Genomic DNA, 19,402 nt, shown 5'->3' on the forward strand with positions numbered 1-19,402 from the left:
TCATAATTTGGTTCCCTGGTTATTAATTTTAATCTGAGATGCCGTTCCACACCCAAAGGCTGTTACTTTTTTTGACTTAATGTCTACAAATGCTGAAAAAGCAACTTCACATAGATATGAAGTTGAAAAAGGCAATGTATTTCAGGAATTTCTCTGTTAAAACTGGATACACATGTTGCATTTGCAACCTAAATGATGTTTAAGTACACTCCTTATATTTATTTTGCAAGAATCCGTCTGAAGCTAATAATTCCAACAATTGCTCTTCTTCCGCATGCGATAAACCTAGCATGGATGTTGTATTAATGCTTGTTGCACCAGGCGTAGCCATAACCCGGTGCAGCACGTACCCCCACCAAACTCTTCCCGTACCCCAGGGGGTATGCGTACCACACTTTGGGAAACACTGCTCTAGACCAAGCGGGTAGCACAGCCGATATTATTTAAGCAATGTTTCAGCATACTAGGTACACATGTCCAGCATGGTCGCTGTTCACTTCCAATCCGCCAGTCGCTGATGACACGCTCAACGGTTACCGCCACTATGCCTCCAATTTAATAAAAACTAGGAGAAACTGTACAAATATATCGCCGTGTATTGTGAAATTATGTAAAAATATTTATATGAAGAAGAAAAAGAACCTATGGGACTAATTTCCATTCTCCACCTTCGCCCCCCCCCCCCCCCCCCCCCTAATAATAAATCCTGGGTGCGCCACTGTAATCAACTATAATTGTATATATATTCAATAACATTAGTAGATTCCATCAAAGATTCCGTTTGACCAAGCACATAGACACAGTGACGTCTTTAGGTAAAGTGCCGCCCTAAAGCAGAATAAAATAATGCAACGCCTTCCATTAATATTCTAAAATTGTACGGCTAATTTAGTTAATACTGCATATCGAAGGGTTGCCAGAGTAAACGTTTTATAACTTTGCACGTTTTTGCACTCTTTACTATACTGATAAGCCTCTTTGCGTAATTACCTCGCATAAAATTAGATCAAATGATATTTACTTGTATTAATATAATATATTATTTACTAATAAATAAATAGACAAACAATACATGTAAAAAAAAAAAAATTTTGAATATTTTAAATCATTTTCATCCTAGAGCTGGAGTGCAAAGTTATGAAGCATATACTCTATCAGGGAACTCTGAGTGTGGACATTGGCGACTAAAGTAGAAAGCCGATACATTCACAACGACTGGTCGTACTTTTTCCGCCCCTCTCGTTGTTGTCTATGGATGACCTGTCATTGTTCTATAGAGTGCTCATACTGACGCGTCTGTCGTGTTCACACAGGGAATGGTTTGATTTGAATAGATAAGTTACATGATAAATAATACACTAGCATTAACACACCTTCTACAAATGTAATGCATAGATCAATGCTACATATTTTTTGGAAATCGATATTACCAACGGTTTTTGTGTGAAATACTAGTCTGACTTTGACCTGGTGATGAATAACAGGAATGTATATTATTTATAAATAACACTCATAGTTAATATATTTTGATTTGAGATGTTTGTATAATTCAATTTGAAACGAGAAAGGGCGAATCAATATGTCAAGCAATCTGGGATCTGATTTTGACAGCTAAACAGTGGACCGCTCGTTGCTTGTGACAACCGACATGAAACACCGTACACAGCATCTGACCCCCTACTTGCCTCTTGACTTTTTCCATAGGAAATAATGTAGAAGCCAGCCATCATAGTATGGAGGTGGGTTAAAAATATCCAAAATCAGATCATTTATGGACAGATAAGGCTATCAAAAAAGTATCAATTTTTAGAAATCTTGTACTTTTTCTTTCGATACTTCTTTCCATATGACATACCCTAATTTACTAGCAGGTGGCGTTGTACATCGTTAATACACTCCAATTAAGATAATGGAGCATGGTAAGTGCCTGCACGTGGTGTCTTCCACACAGCAGTCCGCTGACGAGAGGTAACGGCTCCAGTTGTAAGTTATAAACGATAGAAAATTTCAATTATACCCATCAGTAAGCACTAAATGTATGAGAAAAAGATTGTGGTTGAAGATACAATAATTCGGAAATCATCCAAAGTGTTGCCTATGCCAGTATTTCTCAAACTTGCAAGATCCTAGTACCCCTGTGACAGGTTTGACTAATTGCCCTAATTTAAATTCTGAACAGACTGAAAATGAGACCTCACTGTACATGTTTCTGACCTGAAGTTGCATGATACGTGGGTCTGATAAAAATTGCTTAAACCGAATTCGCTTAGTTGGGGTACAACTTTGCATATAAGTTTTATTTAATTGGGACTGAGGACTAAACAAATACACTAGTTTAGAAGAAAAATATTTCATAAAATTGCAGTTCTTTGTACAAAATATTAGAAAAATAAATGAGTTGCATGGAAAAGTTATTTCGATGTCGATGGGTTTATAAAATCTAACAAATTCATCTGAAGACAATGCCGTCTTTATTTCTTTGTAGCAAGCTAATAATTTCTTTATTCCTTACTTTGGATGGGATTGAGCAATGACATATTAAATGGACAACTCACTTCATACCGGCGCGCACGAGAAATTGTGCATGAAAGTCATTCACAGATGTATAGGTAGATGTCACGTGACCATATGACGTATCCATTTCCATTATGCGATACAAGCTTCGAGAATTTATAGTAATATAACCTTTATTGTAATGGCGTATTAGTGTCATGACTCATTGCGTTAGAAATAGATTCTCGGTTACTTACGACTTCTCGGAGATTAGACGCGCATCACAGGCGACTGTCCAATGGTTTCTGTCATTCAATTGCATTGAATAAACATTATCTTAAAATGGCATTTTATAAATAATAAATAATACTAACACATGAAAAGTGATATCCCATCTTTCTTGGAGTGTTTAGTAGATTTTTTTTACAATTTTTAACTAGGCACATTGGCATTTTGTAACACAATAATAACGGTGGAGTCGAAACCTGACAGTCAGAAATTTTGTATGGGCAGACCCAGCGGTGTCGCCAGACCGCTTGCAAGCAGAATGTTCATTTGAGCGTAGGATACCGATATTAAAATATGAATTTCGCCATCCGGCAGACCCGACACAAAGTGAGTGTCATTTTATTTTCTAGATGATTCGTCCATATTGTCATTGGGATTGAGATGTTTTTTTAACATTATATTATGATGGGCAACATTGCACAATTACTAAATATTTTGAGAAACTGATCTAAGCTATTTGAATGATTTATAATCAGAACTGTCAAGACCCCCAATTATTATAAAGATGTGTGAATTGAATGAATCTCGGCCACCTCAAAAGGTTTCATGATAGATTTTTAAATGACATGTTGACCACTTGCCCAAGCTATTTGGTCCAAACACTGAAAAACGTGAATTTGTCAGACGCAGGATTTAAACCTGAAGCCCACTATTTCATAACTGAATACTTACCACTCGTGCATTGCAGGCGACCATATCAAATCTATAAACATCACATAAGTGTGAAGTTCGATAGTTTTGACAGAAAATATGACATAGAGCAATGCCGAGCGAGAGAAACCGATGAAATACACTTCACGTAGTAAGAGCAGTCAGTAACAATAATTAAATATAGCCATGTAATTCGTGCAAAGTAGAAGTCACAATTTCAAAGTTAAGTTGTTACACTATAGCTCTGGGCAAGTTTCTTGGATGAAGGGTCACATTAGGAACAAAAAATGAACAGCGGGCCACAAAATAAAATATTATTTTTAGACATACATTATTTATTATCATGAAAAAGGAATTTCAACATAAAAAAATAAATGATTCTCCAATAGCCAACAATTCAATAAGAATAATGAAACGGTATAAGCTCGCGGATGCCGCCAAAGAGTGCGGCACTTCGTACCCTTGTGGCACAGCCTCAAGGGTTCCGTTGCCGTGGCCGCCCCTCCCTCACCCTGCAGCGATGCTACAAAAGCGACCTACGTGCTGCAGGTCTGACATGGCGGGAGGCGCAGGAGTTGGTGTTGGACCGAGGGAAGTGGCGCCAACTTGTGCTTGCCCTATGCCCCAATGTTGGGACGTGACAGGGTGAAAGAAGAAGAAGAAGAATAATCTCGCGGGCTGTAGTCTGCACTAGAAGATATAAATAGGAAATTTATATTTTTTAAAAATAAAATATATTAAAACCAGGAATACAGAGAATAATAACAGGCTGTTTAAAGAAAGCACATTTTGCAATGGGTTTTTTTTTTAATTGTAAGTTAATCCCAAGATGGCCCAGGTTCGAATCTTGGGTTTGGCAAATACACATTGTTTTTCAATTTGTGTTTTGAGTCAGAGTATGGACCTAATAGATTGAGCAAATGGCTAACATCCATTTCTCATAAAAAAAGCTGCAGGCCTATATTATGATCCTCTCAGGATTCGAACATGATGTAGCTGTACATAGTATGTTAATCTTTGAAATTTAAAAAATACGTAAGTACCTATTTATGTTTTTAAATATAAATTCTCAGTATTAAATTGCATGCTTCGTGTTCTGTCGGTACCAGAGTATCCAGGGATTGGTTTCATATGATTTTTGCCAAAAATAGGTTTTTATGTTTCTGTCAGCTAAATGCAGTTGGTTTATAAATATCATGTATTGTATTGAAATCTTGAAAACATACCATTAACCTTCAAATACATATTAACTTCCATTGAATCAGAAAAAAAATATGTATGGAACTTCGTATAAATTAAATCATCAGACAAGGATGTGTTACAATGATATTTTTTTAAGTTTTTATAAATTTATTTCATTCCTCTATCAGTGTTTCCCAAACATTCGACATCTGTGTACCCCTTATATAATTTTCGTAACACTGACTACCCCTCGTCAAAATAAAAATTGCATATTATGTAAATACTTTAATAACAATCAACAAAATAATAATAAATGAAAAATAAAATTCATTCATAATAAAATATAAATAAAAGTTGTATTATAAATAACATTCATAATCATCAATGAGAAGGATGATTGTTTATGTTGAGACAGATAGTAATTTGGTTCCCTGGTTGTTAATTTTAATCTGAGATGCGGTTCCACATCCAATAGCCTTGGACTTAATGTCTACAAATGCTGAAAAAGCAAACTTCACATTGATATGAAGCTGGAAAAGGCAAGATGTATTTCAGGACCTTCTGGGTTAAAACTGAATACACATGTTCAGTGACGGCCCTTGACAAAATGCCGCCCTATATTTTTTATACAGTATTTTTTATCACCCTTTTATGACACCAATATTTAAGAAAATGTGTTGTGTGGATACATTACTAACAAAATATATACCACTAAATCTAATTTAAATGCCATCTCTACTTCAATAGACAATATTATGAGTCCACGGTTTCAGATACATTAAAAAATACACCTGACAACTTTTTGAAAACATGTGAGTGACTGGAAAAAATAATCGGATAAATTAATTAGGTAAGTATGTATCTACGTATAATTCAAATATGTATAATTCGCAAATCTGCATGTGTCATTGCTGGTCTTCAGGGACGTTACGTCCAAGGACAACGAAAGTAAACTAAATATCGACCTTTAGACCTTGTTAAACCTTTTATGTTAATTAATACATTTTGTTTCAAACCAGTGGGGTGAATTTTTTAATGTAAAGGTATTTCCGTTATTACTATGTTTATGTACCTACCTATTTCTAAATAAATATACCTAATGATTCTTCTTGATTTGCTGCTCTTCGAGGAACTGCCGCCCCCAAGCGATGATCAATCTGCCTACCCCCACGGGACGTCACTGCACATGTTGCATTTGTAACCAGAATGATGTTAAAGTACACTCCTTATATTTATTTTTCAAGAATCCGTCTGACGCTAATTCCAACAATAATTGCTCTTTTGTGCTCGTTGATGTCTTATTAATGCTTGCTGCACCAATCGCAGCCAAAGCCCGGTGCAGCGCGTACCCCCACCAAACTCTTCCCGTATCCGAGGGGTACGCGTACCATACTTTGGGAAACACTGCTCTATTGGATGTTAAGAAATTTCTTTTTCGAGTGTACACTCTACTTGACCTCCAAATAATTACTATAGTGGGTGAGTAGTTTTTTTATAAATGAAACTCCAATACTATTAACATATTTTATTAAATGCACTGTTTTATAAATAAATTACATTCTCAAAACAATAATGAAAATGATGGACCATTTCATTGCTACCAACTAACTTTGATATAAACCATTAAAAAAAGCTGTACAATATCAAGTCTTCTACGTCACAGCGCTGTATATGCTGACACTGTTACGTCACATGGTTTTTGCACGCTGATATTATTACATCACATGCTCTTTTCGTGTTGACTTGTCATAGCAGATACTCTATCTCTAACATTATTGAAAGTAATTAAAAGGTTTCTTTTCTGTTTTTCAAACTCACAATACTTCTACATTTTAGATAATGCTCTTCGCCTGCTCCCGTGAAGGTTTGGGTATCTTAATGTTTATACAACTCCACGCGATATCGAATACACTGAATTATAGTGAATAAATGCGGGGGCAGTAGGTTTTAGTTCTAGAAACGACTGTGATGACGTAGAAGACTTGATACGAAAGTCGCATTGTATGTTTAAAATCTGATTTTTGCTGGAGGTACCTATTTAAATCATTTATCAGTCGACGGTGTTTCCAATGCCTTTTTTCTTGTTTCAAAATATTGTTTCCTCTGCATAATCGGTACTCGGACATTCCTGATGAAGAAATTTTCATTTCCCAATTTCGAATATTTGGATTCCCCCTCCTTGCCCATGAGAACGTGCAGTGCTTGATTTCTTTTCAAAATCTTGTCATAAAACACAATTCCACTGTCAATATACTCCGGACCGAGATCAGCCAAGGTTTTGTCTACTGATTTTTCGTAAGCCACATGCGTGGAATCTTTTGCCAGGAAGTAAACCCCCATCACGAACAAGCTCATGATGCTATACATAGTATACCTTACCATTGGTGGCTTATCAAAAAGTTGAAGTTTCCGATTGTAGTACATTGATGCTCCATATAGCGCTATGAAACTCGATATACCGTAGAGGGTATTCAAATAAATTTGATAGGTTTGCGCTTGAAGTATTTCTCTGCACAAGGCAAACATTTGCACTTCATCTGGTAAAACCAGGGCTTCTTCTAATTTTTGTCCCTCCTCCGATGACCAATCTACCGTCTGTAAGTTTACCTGAAAATAAAAATAAATATTTATTATAACCACAATCAAAGTCCAGAGCTATTATGGAGTTTTTTATGTTCAAACACACGCGTCAATATCATTTTACTCCCTACTTCAATTATAGTTTGTCAATTTATGGCTACGGCCGTATGTTGTAGCTTAACCACTGGGGAATGACAAAAGAAATGGCGTATTTCAAAAAAACACTACCTTATTCTTAGGTCAATAATTATTATAAAGCAATCATTATTCATACGATGTTTATCACACTTGAATGGTCAAAGACATAGCTTATAATAAGTATCTTTAGAATCATCTTCAAACTTCAAATGTGTTAATCTTGCCGATTTTTTGAATAATAAAATGCCTAATTCTTGTCAAATTTGGGATCACAGAGATTATCAATATAATTTTTTATCGTAAATATTTTACTAAAATTATCTCGTCATAAATTATACTAATGGTTTTATAAATGCGATTAAAAATTAATAAATGTAAAAAATCTTAACACCACTGCACATTCATGTACCGAAATATGACTATATTCTAAAACATTAGAGCGAGAGGTTTAAAAGAATACTATTTTATGTAACAAAAATACTTTATGCAGTCATCAAATTTTTAAAATAAATATAAAGGATAATAAGGCTTCAAAATTATATAAATAGATTATCTACAACGTTTAAGGAGTGTCCAGGATCATGGTTTGAAAATACAATAAAAACTCAATTTTGACCTACGACGAGCATGTGGGCCGTTAATGCTATGAATCTTGAAATTTCCCTTTTTATCCAGATAGCCAAGTGATATGTCATAAGTCTTTCCTATTCTGTTCATTGACTATGTGGCCAAGCTGCACTTTTAGGCCTACAGGAGTATGTCACTACCTAAACTAAACTACAATAAATAAAAAAAATATTCTTTTATATATAAAATATCTAAAATATTTTTATCTTTGGTTCAGGCAGGGTTTCATTGAATTTAAAAAATGCAATTTGTATTATTTTTTTTACCATGACCGATCCTAATAAGGTGATATGGTTCTCCACAGAGTGGAGTTTTGTTTCTCAAAGTTTTGTTTATTGTTACTGTTATCTTACGTTATAATATTATTATGTACAAAATTAACTAAGAATGTTTGGGATTCACCATAAGTTTCTACGGTTTGAATGTTTCCGATAATAAATTTACTCGAAATCGGTTAAATTTGATGACATTCCACAATAATTATATACTATAACTTAAATGAGAGACATTGGTCTACCGCCCACCGATGAAACGATAGAAAATCGTCAGGAATGCATGCGATACACTTAAAGGAACCGGAGTACATTCCTCAATGTCCAATCAATGTCCAAAGTCAAAAAAATAATATATCGACGCGGCTACAAAAAATATTCAGTAAAGATTCAATAACATTTTTCACACACACAAAGAAATAGTTTATTATAATATGTCAATGTATTTTATATTTCTGTTTTTATCAAGTGGGGAATAATATCTTCTAATCCTGGCAATACTTCGATAACAACACTAGCGTCACTGCCGAACCTCAAGTTAAACTTGTTCCATTCTAACTCATTTTCAGCAAAATGGACTTAGTGGCTCTGAGGTACAGAATATCTATACTATAATTTGAAGAATATATTTGGATGTTTGTATGTACCGTCCTGGTGTCGGTTTTTCTTTATACAAATCCACACGCGCAGTTGGATTTTGACAAAATTTGGAGATTAGACGGAGACCGACGAGCCGGAGTGCGTGGTTGGCGTCTCAAATTTCAGATTTAACCTGTTGCACCCCGGAGACAGTTTTACCGTTTTTGCAGAAAAAGGCCGCCGCGTGCAAGCCCTTGAAATGCGGAAGTTAATGCTGCAACCCCCATTTTTTATTGAAAATGTCGCTAGAATGTGTACATTTAAAAAATATTGGCGTTTATTTCAGCTCGATCGGAGGTCAAATGGCAAAGTTAGATGCAAATAATTGTGTTATTAGAATCGCTAATCCGCAGGGAGCCAACCGAGTCGGTGCGGCGCGGGCGACGCAGTACTGCCACATTTTCTAATGAATCCAATATACTATATGTTAAAAATAAAAATCTCTAATATTATATTTTTTTACTTTTTTAAATTCAATCATTTGCACTCTACGTATTAAATTTATAGTTTTTGTTTTCAAATATTAAACCATTCCACTCCCGGGCAGCGCCGGGTGATACTGCTAGTATTATATATTTTTAAATTATCATTAAAAATATATTATTTATTGTAAAATTTTAAGAAGATATTTACCCTAATATTTTCTTTGTCAATATCATCCGTCGATTTATAGTTAAAGTTAGTTGGTATCCCAACTACAGCTCCGCACCGCGTAGCAGTCGTTCCTGAAAGATAATTATTACAATGTATGTAAATGAATCACCTACTTGATATTGAAACATTATTCGGACTGGGACGAAGATAGAAATCATAAATCTGAACAGATATTATTAACCCATTAATTGAGATGGCATTTATTTGGTAGAATTTCATTTTACAAATTGATAATACAAAATATTATATTAATAAATAATGTCAGACGTCAAAATTAATCACAATATCAGACCCCTCCCTTCTTAGGATGTGATGTCATATATGGACGACCCCTAGAATCTACAGATTGGTTAATTAGTCGATAGCTAAGTAAACAATATAATATGGTGTGACAACCGAAATACCTATCTAATACTAATAAACCAATCTGTAGACTATTATAACTTTCATTTTGTGGTTAAATCACAAAATACTTTCTTTTACGTTACTTGTGTTTCAATTTTTATATACCTGTAAACTGGTTTAAACCCAGTCAGGGACACTTGTTCATTTAGACTCTCCGCACATTACGACAAATAGCAGGAAGTCACACATTACTTATGTATATTCATTGCATGAACAGTTTGAACATGGGGATCTGAAATTTCGATTTATCTGTGACTCACGCAGTTTGGTTAACCATACTATGCAATGTGGCACGAACTGATGCATATAAGGCGGAATGCGGAAAAATCACAAAATAAACCAATGGATTAGGAGGCAGACAAGAGTACGAGACATGATAGAGATTGCCAAGCTGATGAAATGGCAATGGACCGGAATGTCACTCGGCGAGTGGACAAATGCAGTCATATAGTGGTGCCCAAGGGGTACTAAATGAGTTAAAACCAGCTGGATCTGAAAATGTTTCCTAATTACATCCGAGACCTGTCTATTTTCGTGATCGTAATAACCGAGTTCGACTGTATTAGGTTGGGGTCGGTTAGGCTGGGTTTGATCTAAAAAGAACGTCATAAAAGCTCATGCGGGCATCTGCTGCACATTTACCAAGGCTTACAAGTTTATGTAACGATTTTACCTGCATTGAAAACATCAAATCCACAAACGCTGAATGGCGTAATGACTCTTCTGTATAATTCTTCGACTTTAAGAATCTCCAGACATTTTTCAAATTTGGCTTGGATTTGTGCTGGAACAGGAACCGGCGTGCCTTGACTGAAAGAATTAGGCATCATTAGTGAAAAACAAGCGAAGAATAGTGTAACCATTCCATCTTTGGTAAATGTGCCGCAGAGGTGGACATGAGATTTTACAACTTTCTTCTTAGGCCAAACCAAACCTAACCTAATCTAACCTACCCCAACCTAATATTACCTCATATAATCTTAGTTTGTGATAATGTTGTATCAAAATGTATGAAAATTTCAAATTTTCAATTAACGATTATTGGATCGAAAAACCGATGCGCCGACAGAAAAAGGTATTTATTATTATAATTGTCTACATGGAATAAATTGTTTTCGTAAAAAAAAAATTATAAAAGGTCGTGTTCACCTCTGCGGCACAATTACCCCATCTTTTATAAGGCATGCGCGATAAAGACGGGTCTTGAATTATTCCTAGTTTATTTAACGAGTTAATGATTAAAAATGTAATAGGGAGGATGCAGCGAAGAATCTGTATGTGTAACCGTGTGTTTAATTCATAAATATCTACTTTTTTACATACTCGTATAGATGGACGGCGTCTGTGTAATATGTTAAAAACACAGTTTGTGGTGTAAAATGATACACAATTCCAACACCATTGAGGCCTATCATTCCGCCGTGAGCAAAATTCCTTCCAAAGTCTGTTTTAAACCATGCTGAAAATCGTTTAAAAGACATTTTAAGTTTTACTCTATATTTAGTTACTCATAACCAAGCAAACCAAGTTTTAAATAAATTTTTAGAAATGTCAAATTGTCAAATCATAGACTATAAATAATAAGTCAAATCGTCTCAAAAAGTATTTGTAGTCTATGGTCTCAGATTTTGTCTTCAATTGAAAAATAAATGTACGTATAGTATGTATTTATAAGTTTTTTGTTTCTCCTAAAAAATAACGCGAAATTAAAAGAAAAAATCGAAGCCTTTTTTACGTCTTTTGGACAAAATAAAATTACCGGTGAATTTGAGAAAATACGTTTAAAAGTCGTGGGGTTTTTTTGTTTCTTTTGAACGATCGGCTCGCCTAATTTTCCTCAAAAATATAGTACCTACTTCGCACACAAATTATAGTACGGAAATACCCACCAATATAGTACAAAATACTTAAGCTACAGTAGGCAACACTGCAGTGGAATGTTGCCTACTTGCCCATCCACATGTTCTATCGCCAATGTTGTCATATTTTCATCACGAAGTTATCACTTTTTTCATACAACTTTTTGAATAGGTAGTAGGTATAAAAAAAAACCAGATTGTAAGTACTTACTAAAAATTTAGTTCCGAATCAAAGTCGAGATCCAGGACAAACCTAGACATCGGGTTTCGAACCCGTACCAACAGAAAATTGCTGCGCCCAATTTAAACACGTTTTAACCACTGCAGTAAATTGTTAACGCGAAAACAATAATTTTATTTTATATCTATTTAAAGTAGCCATAGTACAAAACACTTATTGTAGAATACGTGTTTTCATGAAAACTGTATGAAAAAAAAAACTTTTCAATAATTTCAGTACCTACCAACTGCGTGGAGGTTCTTTTTTTACTTAGTGATTTAATGAAAAAATGATAAATGTTACATAGGTAGGTATCTACCTATTTCAATATTACATAATATTTAACAAAGGAAACCTGATTTACATAGAGTGACACATATTATATTAATTACCGTTTTGTCTCAATTATAAGATGCCATTTATTATAAGATGCACCCTTATTTTTATATACCTACCAATAATAAAAAATAAAAACATTATGTACTTACCTATGTAAACTTTATGATTACAGAAAAACTGACAAAATGATAAGTAGACATTTTCATTGATTTGTAAAAAAATATAGGAATACGATCAATTCTCCAACGACGAATATTCACTTCATTTATGACAAATTTATGTCCTGCAACTCTGTTTCCGTGGTCTCTTCTCCATACACAATAACTTTTGTTTTCAATGCAGCATCAGAATGTAGTCTTTTTGACCAACTGACCCTCCCACTACTAGTAATCAGTGATGATTCATTACGACCGCAGAATTTTCCAGTGATTGTAAGACTCACCCCGAATTTGGAGACTCCAAAATAGGAAAAATACATCATATAATCGAGGAAATACGGTTTTATGGTACCTAATACCTAAAGCTTTGATGCGAATCAATGCTGTGGGCCAGATAGAAGGAACGGGACACCTCTTTGGTGTTATCAAATTATGTTGAAAACCTCTTGTTATACGTCATATCTTTATAATTCATAAAAAATAGTATTGATTTATGTTTTATTATAATCCAGTAGATTAATGCTTTGTTTAAGATAAGATAGATAATATGAGTAATCAAGAATGTTTTATCAGCTTTATCTTCAATGATAAAGAATATTGATTCTTTCAAAATTTCATATTTTCATTATATTTTTTCATTTCATATTTTATAGCATAATAACATTATTGATTTTGTGAATCATGGTTAAAATATTGGTAATTTTGAGTATTTTCGGACTGCAAACTGTCTTCGGTATGTAAACTGACCATATTTTCTTTAGTTTATTATGCAATTGCGAGAACATTGACGACACAGCCACACACAAATCGTATGAAGGATTTTATTATGGATTTTTTAATTTGTATGTGAGTGTGTCAACAATGGGATGTGACTCGTTAAACAGTTTGGAAAGCCCATAGCTAGCCAGCGCTGATTTCCACTAGATGCTTTTACCCATACTTTCCAAGGTATATTTCCCATGCGTCTGAGCATTTTTCTGAACTTTGATTCTGGCCTGCTATAATCGCCAGTGATATGAATCGGATTCAGAAGACATGATAATTATGTGTTGTACAAGATACAGTATGCTGATCAGTGGCGGACCCAGGATTTAATATTGGGGGGGGCCCAAGGAGGAGAATGTAAATTAGTCCCATAGGATCTTTTTCTTCTTCACAGCTTAATTTCTCGTTTATCGGTCTTTTGTCTATTGCACTCGGTGTGCCTACACCATGGTCCCCACATCCTGAAACGGGCCCTAAGGCTAGGATATTTGGCGGACCCCCTACCTACCGCTAAGATTAAAGGCAGTGTGAAACACTACATTAACGTTCTTCAAATTGTGTTTCAGTTCAAATTGAGGGTACTTATACAGTGAATTATTAGCGATTTTTAATACATCTACTTTAATAATGGAGCTGTCGAGTATCGACACATAGTAATCAAAAAATATATTGCACAATTATGTAAGTAATTGAAAATGTTCATGGTCATGAAGTATAATAGCGCTGCAGGCGACTTTTTTTTACTATTAAAGCTAATTTATGATGTGTGTTTATCTCACTCATCTGGTCAACCCGACACGCCGGGCCCCCCACAGCCCGGGCCCCCCACAGTCCGGGCCCCCCACAGCCCGGGCCCCCAGGCTAGAGCTCTGTCAGCCCTCCCCAGCCATGACCTACACCACTCCGGAATTCGGGTGGACACCGAGAATTTTTTGACAATTCCATTAGTGATTATGTTTCTAAAAAAACCTGACATTAGTGTTTCGAAATTTTTCTGTTAGAAATTAAAATCTAAGAATTTTTTTTAAAAAGGGTGCTGGAGAATTATTACAAATCATTTTTTTGCCGTGTTTTTATTTGTCTAAGCCCAAAGGTATAGTCTATTGGCTTTCAATTTCGATATTTAAAATCATTCTGATAATTTTCATTTTTGGGGGGTGCCAGGGCCCTTTGCCCCCCCCCCCCCCCCTGGGTGCGCCACTGATGCTGATGACATATTGCTGATAGATTAGAGGGTTTACATCAAACAGTAGAAAGAGTTAATGAGGTCAGCAAGACTGGCAAGTGACAGGGATTCTTGTAGTTGCCGTATGGTGTTCATATGTTTTAACTGAAGTGCAGATATGGTCAAAAAAGACGAATAATAATAATTATTATTAATCAATATTTAATACTGTGATTTAACTAATTTAATCGTTTCATTAGCTACTAATGACTCGTATTAATTCTTCGTCTTCTGCGATTGTCTGCTACCTAGAATAGTCCAGTGAAACCGTCAGGTACTAAGTCATAAAATGTGGCATCTTTATCTCCTGCATATACGGTTCAACTTTCCTTAGATAATGTTTTATTATAATGTCAGAAATTACTGTTGAAATGTAAATGACTAAAATGTTTCCAATGTTGGTTTTCAGGTTTAAAGTGTTATGTCTGCACCATATCTGCATCAGACACGTCGGATACATGCGTCATAAATCCGGCTGGAGTTACAACGGGTCCTCCTTCCGTCTCTTGCAATGCCAAATATTGCACGATAAAACGACAAGAATATCAGGTAATCTATGAAGGTATTATCTAAGTACTTTGTTTTTTCGAATAGAAAGCCAACTTTTTTCAACATAATACAATTTTTTGCATCAATCTTCTTAAAATAAATCTTCATTCGAATACAGAATTATTATCCTATGTCACATTTAAAATATTATGTTATTCATTTTTTCAACACAAATTTTAAAAATATATTAATGTATACATGCGTCCAGGTAACAAAATGGGTGTGTTGTGAAGACGTGCGACATATTAAGTGAAACTTGTTTTGCTTTCAATTTTTACAATAAATATAAACTGGAACACTTAAAAATTAATAATTTCGGTTTGTGTCCACAATAATATATCAATGATATTGTATAATTTTATTTATTGTCTTCTTATGTTATGTGATAATTAATGTTACGATAGGTCATAATTGTTGGGTGAGATATTATAAATTTGAAATTTTGAAAATATTATAAATTTATTGAATATACCTACATACACCCGATCCTCTTTTTGCACGGGGGATACGTTCCAAAGACTACCGTGTAAAACGAAACCATGCAAAAAAAGATAAGGTGCCCATACAAAAATGGTAGATAGGTTCCATTACTTAAAATCAACTCAAAATACGAAATTCTTGAACTCAAAAATAAATTGAATTTATTTATTATTTATACATAAAAATACATAGTTTTCGATTTAAATTAAATTTAGCATAGAGAAATATATTCGAACGGTGTCGCTATTTGATAATAAACGTGCCCGTTTACTGTTGTTTTTCGCTGGTGAAAAATCACTCATCGCTGGAAATATTTAATGATGCTGACACCGAAGCACGTGGCGCATCTCTTGTATCGAACCCGAAGTGACTGACTAGTAGCGCCACTTATGTACATATGTATGTCTAGGCAGCATCCGGTGACAACATAAGTATGCACCAGTAGCGTGCGGTCTATTGCAACGCAATTTTTTGATAAAATATGTACACTACATACATACATATTTTTATTCTTTTAGTTTTTTTTAAACCGTGTCAAAGCAAAAAAATCAGTGTAAATAAAAAATATTCAATACTTTTTTTAAACCGTGTTATTTCGAAATCGTGCAAAAAAAGCCGTGCAAAAAGAGGATCGGGTGTACATAATAATTATTGTCGGTTCCTTTATGGTCGGATTAGCAGAGGGCGTGTTTGATAGCTGAAAGGTCTGTAGACCAATCCTGTATGCTGCCTTTAATTTTTATTTCATTTACCGAGTAAACCATAACATTCTTTTTTTATTTTTTTATCACAGATCAATGGAATTCATACTCTTAAAAATTTTCATGTAGAATATATTGTATAAAAGTTACACTTTAAAAATATGTAATTGAATTCAACTCGAAAATGTATTCTAAGAAGGCACAGTGCAGTCAAAATATATGAAAGTGAAGCTAAAAAAAGCTTTGCGTAGGAAAATCGGAGACAAAGCGTCTCCAAACCGTTAAACATACATATTATGCTAACAATGGCCGAGCGATAACATATCAGTCTATTACGTTGTGGGTGTGTCTGGCCAAATGATGTTTTTTTTCAATGTGTATTTGGACCCTGAGTAAGGACCTAATGGTTGAGCAAGTGGCTAACATACATTTCTCGTAAAAACAAAAATCTGGAAACCCATATAATCGTTTTAGAATTGAATATAGTCAAAAAAAATTGTAAATGTCTTCATTTGAATAAACATCACTTTTTTCTGATTAAACTTTTTAGAACCCGTCTGGACGTGTGGCAAGTTTCTATCGAGGCTGTGAGAGTAATCCAGTGTTTCTCAACACGTTGATTGAAGATGCCGACTTCAAAACCTATTACAGAGCATGCACATCTGACTTGTGCAACACAGGTAAATAAAATAATATACAGTGAAACCCAGATTTTACGTTTTTGAAAAAAACTGACAGAAAATATTGGTGGTATTAAAAATTAAAAAAAATATATATAAAAATCATACAAATTGATATTTATAGCATATTATGTCAACATGTTCCTTAACTTTTTCGAGAATGTTGCTTTTCTCTTGAATTGACAATGTTTTTTTTATGCTGAGACATTTTGAAAAAATGGGCACGATTAACACATTTGAAGACAATTCTAAAAAAGATACTGATTATAAGCTATGTCTTTGACCATTGAAATGTGATAAAACATCCTACGAATAATGATTGTTTTATAATACCTATTGACCTAAGAATAAAGTTGTATTTTTTTGAAATACGCCATTTCTATTGGCATTTCCCAGTGGGTAAGCTATAACATACGGCCGTAGCCATAAATTGACAAACGATAACTGAAGTAGGGAGTAAGATTATGTAAACGCGCGTTTTTGAACATGTACCAAACCGATTTTTTTTTTGTTAATTGCGACAATGTCTCTTGTAATATATGGACTGCATTAGTATAAATAAGGACAATTCAAAAATCCTCACTCACTTATCGAGTCTGTCACGTGACGCAATACTATCGTCACTCGAATCAAGTCTCTCGGTTCATTAATATAATCAATCTCTCCATCACATCAGTACATCCGTACCCGCAATTATAACCACACGCTGTCATCTTTATTATTGTATTCTTTTATTCTGGTATCAACAATAAACTCTCCTCGAAATCACCAAGCAACCATGACCTTTTACCTCCACCATCAAATCTATAAAGGTAGGTACATCCAAAGGTACTAAGTATGTTATAATGTAGCAAATTAATGGATGTTATAATTTTCGCAGGTAATGGGATCAAAGGAGTGACGGGTGGACATCTAGGATCGGGTGGAAGCAATCTTCTAGTGCCAGGAGTCGGCAAAGACTCCGCTACTGCTCTTGGCTTTTCCACTTTTCAACTATTCGCCGCACTCTCGGGAACAATTATGCTCACTTGGCGGAATATTAATATCTGACATTAATTATTTCATCATTAACTTGCTGTCCATGGAATGAAACAAAGAATGTGTAAACATCTGCTATGGTTTTTGTCTCAAAAAATTTAATCATTATCGTAAATAATTATAAAATATAATATGTTTAATAGAATTTTCTAATGAAATTTAATTTTTGAATATAAAAAATAAATTCTGTGTGCGACAGGAACAAGGTGTTAAGTTTAAATTCGCTACTTTTCAGGAAAGCCAAAAGAAGATTGATTTTTGGACCATGCTGTATGCCATGATTCTGTTTGAAATTTAGAAGCGTTGATAGGGTCTAATCCTTTTTCTCATTTTGTGCATACGTGTATCATGGTTCATATTTAACCAGAGCGTTGGAGCGGAGCTCGGAGCACTGGGATTTTACCCCGGAGCAGGGGCACCGAAAATTTGTAGTGCTCCACTGCTCCGGGTTTTTTTTTTTTATTATTAAATTGTCGTCCTAAAATCCAATGAAAATAGTATATTTTGACACTTTGCAACACTGGAATTATTTGAAATATGGCAACACTCCCGAGTGATTAAGAACCTCACTTTTTTGACAGAAGAGGCAAATAATGAGAGACGATTTGTTGTTGGAATTTTGTTTAATAGAATTAATAATGAAAATGACAATTATTTTAAAACTACTTATTTTTTTATTTTTTCAACATTTGTATACATATTAAAGTTTTTACCCTGGAACGGAGCCGGAGCAAGTATCAGGTCCCGGAGCTGAGCAACTCAAAAAAGGGTCTACTCCAACGCTCTGTATTTAACTCATGTTTCGATTTTTAAAACATATCGCCCTCTTCCTTTTGCTCACAGAATTTTCCTTATACATAATTTGACGTCAAAATTGCTCCAGAGCCATTTTCTAACTAAATGTCACTTGCATGGCTCCCACAGCAGAGGGTTGACAGAGCTCTAGTCTGGGGGCCCGGTCTTAGTGGGGGTCAGCGTGGCAGATCGACCAGCTAAGTGAAAAAAGACACACCACAAATTTGATCCAATAGTAAAAATATTCAAAAATATGTGGCTGTACAGTGTAATTTGATATGATAATTGATATAATTAAATCATATTTCACATGCAGAATTTTATTTTATAATTACAGTCGAACTTGGTTATTACGAGTTAGATAGGACCAACTGAATTTGCTCAATATAAGTATTACTCTTTATATCGTTATATAACATTTTTCGCGCCACGTTTTATTTAAGCATAGAACATAAAAAATCTGAAAACCATTGTATAAATCCCCGAAACAAGCATGGCATTCATAATCTACAAAAGAAGTTGTTTATTATAATGAAGTGCTGAGCCGCCAGCACTGGTAGGTACCTACTGACTTCACAAAGCTTGGATTTTTTACATGCAATTTCAGCCATATGCATGGATACTCTTTCAATGTTGACGACGAAAACACCAATTAGGTACTTAC

At 34.6% G+C, this 19,402-nt stretch overlaps 2 protein-coding genes across 3 annotated transcripts; one reads left to right on the plus strand and one right to left on the minus strand.

Moving 5' to 3' along the window:
• Positions 1–6,123: 6,123 nt before the first annotated feature.
• On the minus strand, positions 6,124–11,465 carry LOC147078619 (transmembrane protein 177). 2 transcript variants are annotated; one of them, XR_015072188.1, is made up of 5 exons: positions 11,253–11,465; positions 10,603–10,739; positions 9,504–9,595; positions 6,604–7,221; positions 6,126–6,263 (listed from the first exon to the last, which is right to left on the minus strand). XR_015072188.1 is itself a non-coding variant. In XM_085960255.1 (4 exons), exons 1-4 carry the CDS (start codon positions 11,408–11,410, stop codon positions 6,658–6,660), a joined length of 951 nt encoding a protein of 316 aa, XP_085816381.1. In that variant the 5' UTR covers positions 11,411–11,465; the 3' UTR covers positions 6,124–6,657. The 2 variants fall into 2 exon arrangements, 1 of the variants encoding a protein (XP_085816381.1); XM_085960255.1 differs by having other exon boundaries at positions 6,124–7,221.
• LOC147078620 (uncharacterized) lies at positions 11,111–17,980 on the plus strand. Its single transcript, XM_085960256.1, has 4 exons — positions 11,111–11,203; positions 14,905–15,044; positions 16,776–16,905; positions 17,786–17,980. Exons 1-4 carry the CDS (start codon positions 11,164–11,166, stop codon positions 17,953–17,955), a joined length of 480 nt encoding a protein of 159 aa, XP_085816382.1. The 5' UTR covers positions 11,111–11,163; the 3' UTR covers positions 17,956–17,980.
• Positions 17,981–19,402: the final 1,422 nt, after the last annotated feature.

The sequence above is a fragment of the Rhyacophila brunnea genome, unplaced genomic scaffold, assembly GCF_057557595.1.
Source record: "Rhyacophila brunnea isolate RB1 unplaced genomic scaffold, BYU_Rbru_1.0 scaffold_11, whole genome shotgun sequence".
Lineage (NCBI taxonomy): Eukaryota > Metazoa > Arthropoda > Insecta > Trichoptera > Rhyacophilidae > Rhyacophila > Rhyacophila brunnea.

Coding starts and splice junctions, on each gene's coding strand:
- LOC147078620 (XM_085960256.1), top strand. CDS start 11,164: ATGATTAAAAATGTAATAGGGAGGATGCAGCGAAGAATCT. Junction 11,204..14,904: donor GAGGATGCAGCGAAGAATCT/GTATGTGTAACC, acceptor GTTGGTTTTCAG/GTTTAAAGTGTTATGTCTGC. Junction 16,906..17,785: donor ATCTGACTTGTGCAACACAG/GTAAATAAAATA, acceptor TAATTTTCGCAG/GTAATGGGATCAAAGGAGTG.
- LOC147078619 (XM_085960255.1), bottom strand. CDS start 11,410: ATGTCTTTTAAACGATTTTCAGCATGGTTTAAAACAGACTTTGGAAGG. Junction 10,740..11,252: donor GACGCCGTCCATCTATACGA/GTATGTAAAAAA, acceptor TAATTCTTTCAG/TCAAGGCACGCCGGTTCCTG. Junction 9,596..10,602: donor ATTTGATGTTTTCAATGCAG/GTAAAATCGTTA, acceptor ATTATCTTTCAG/GAACGACTGCTACGCGGTGC.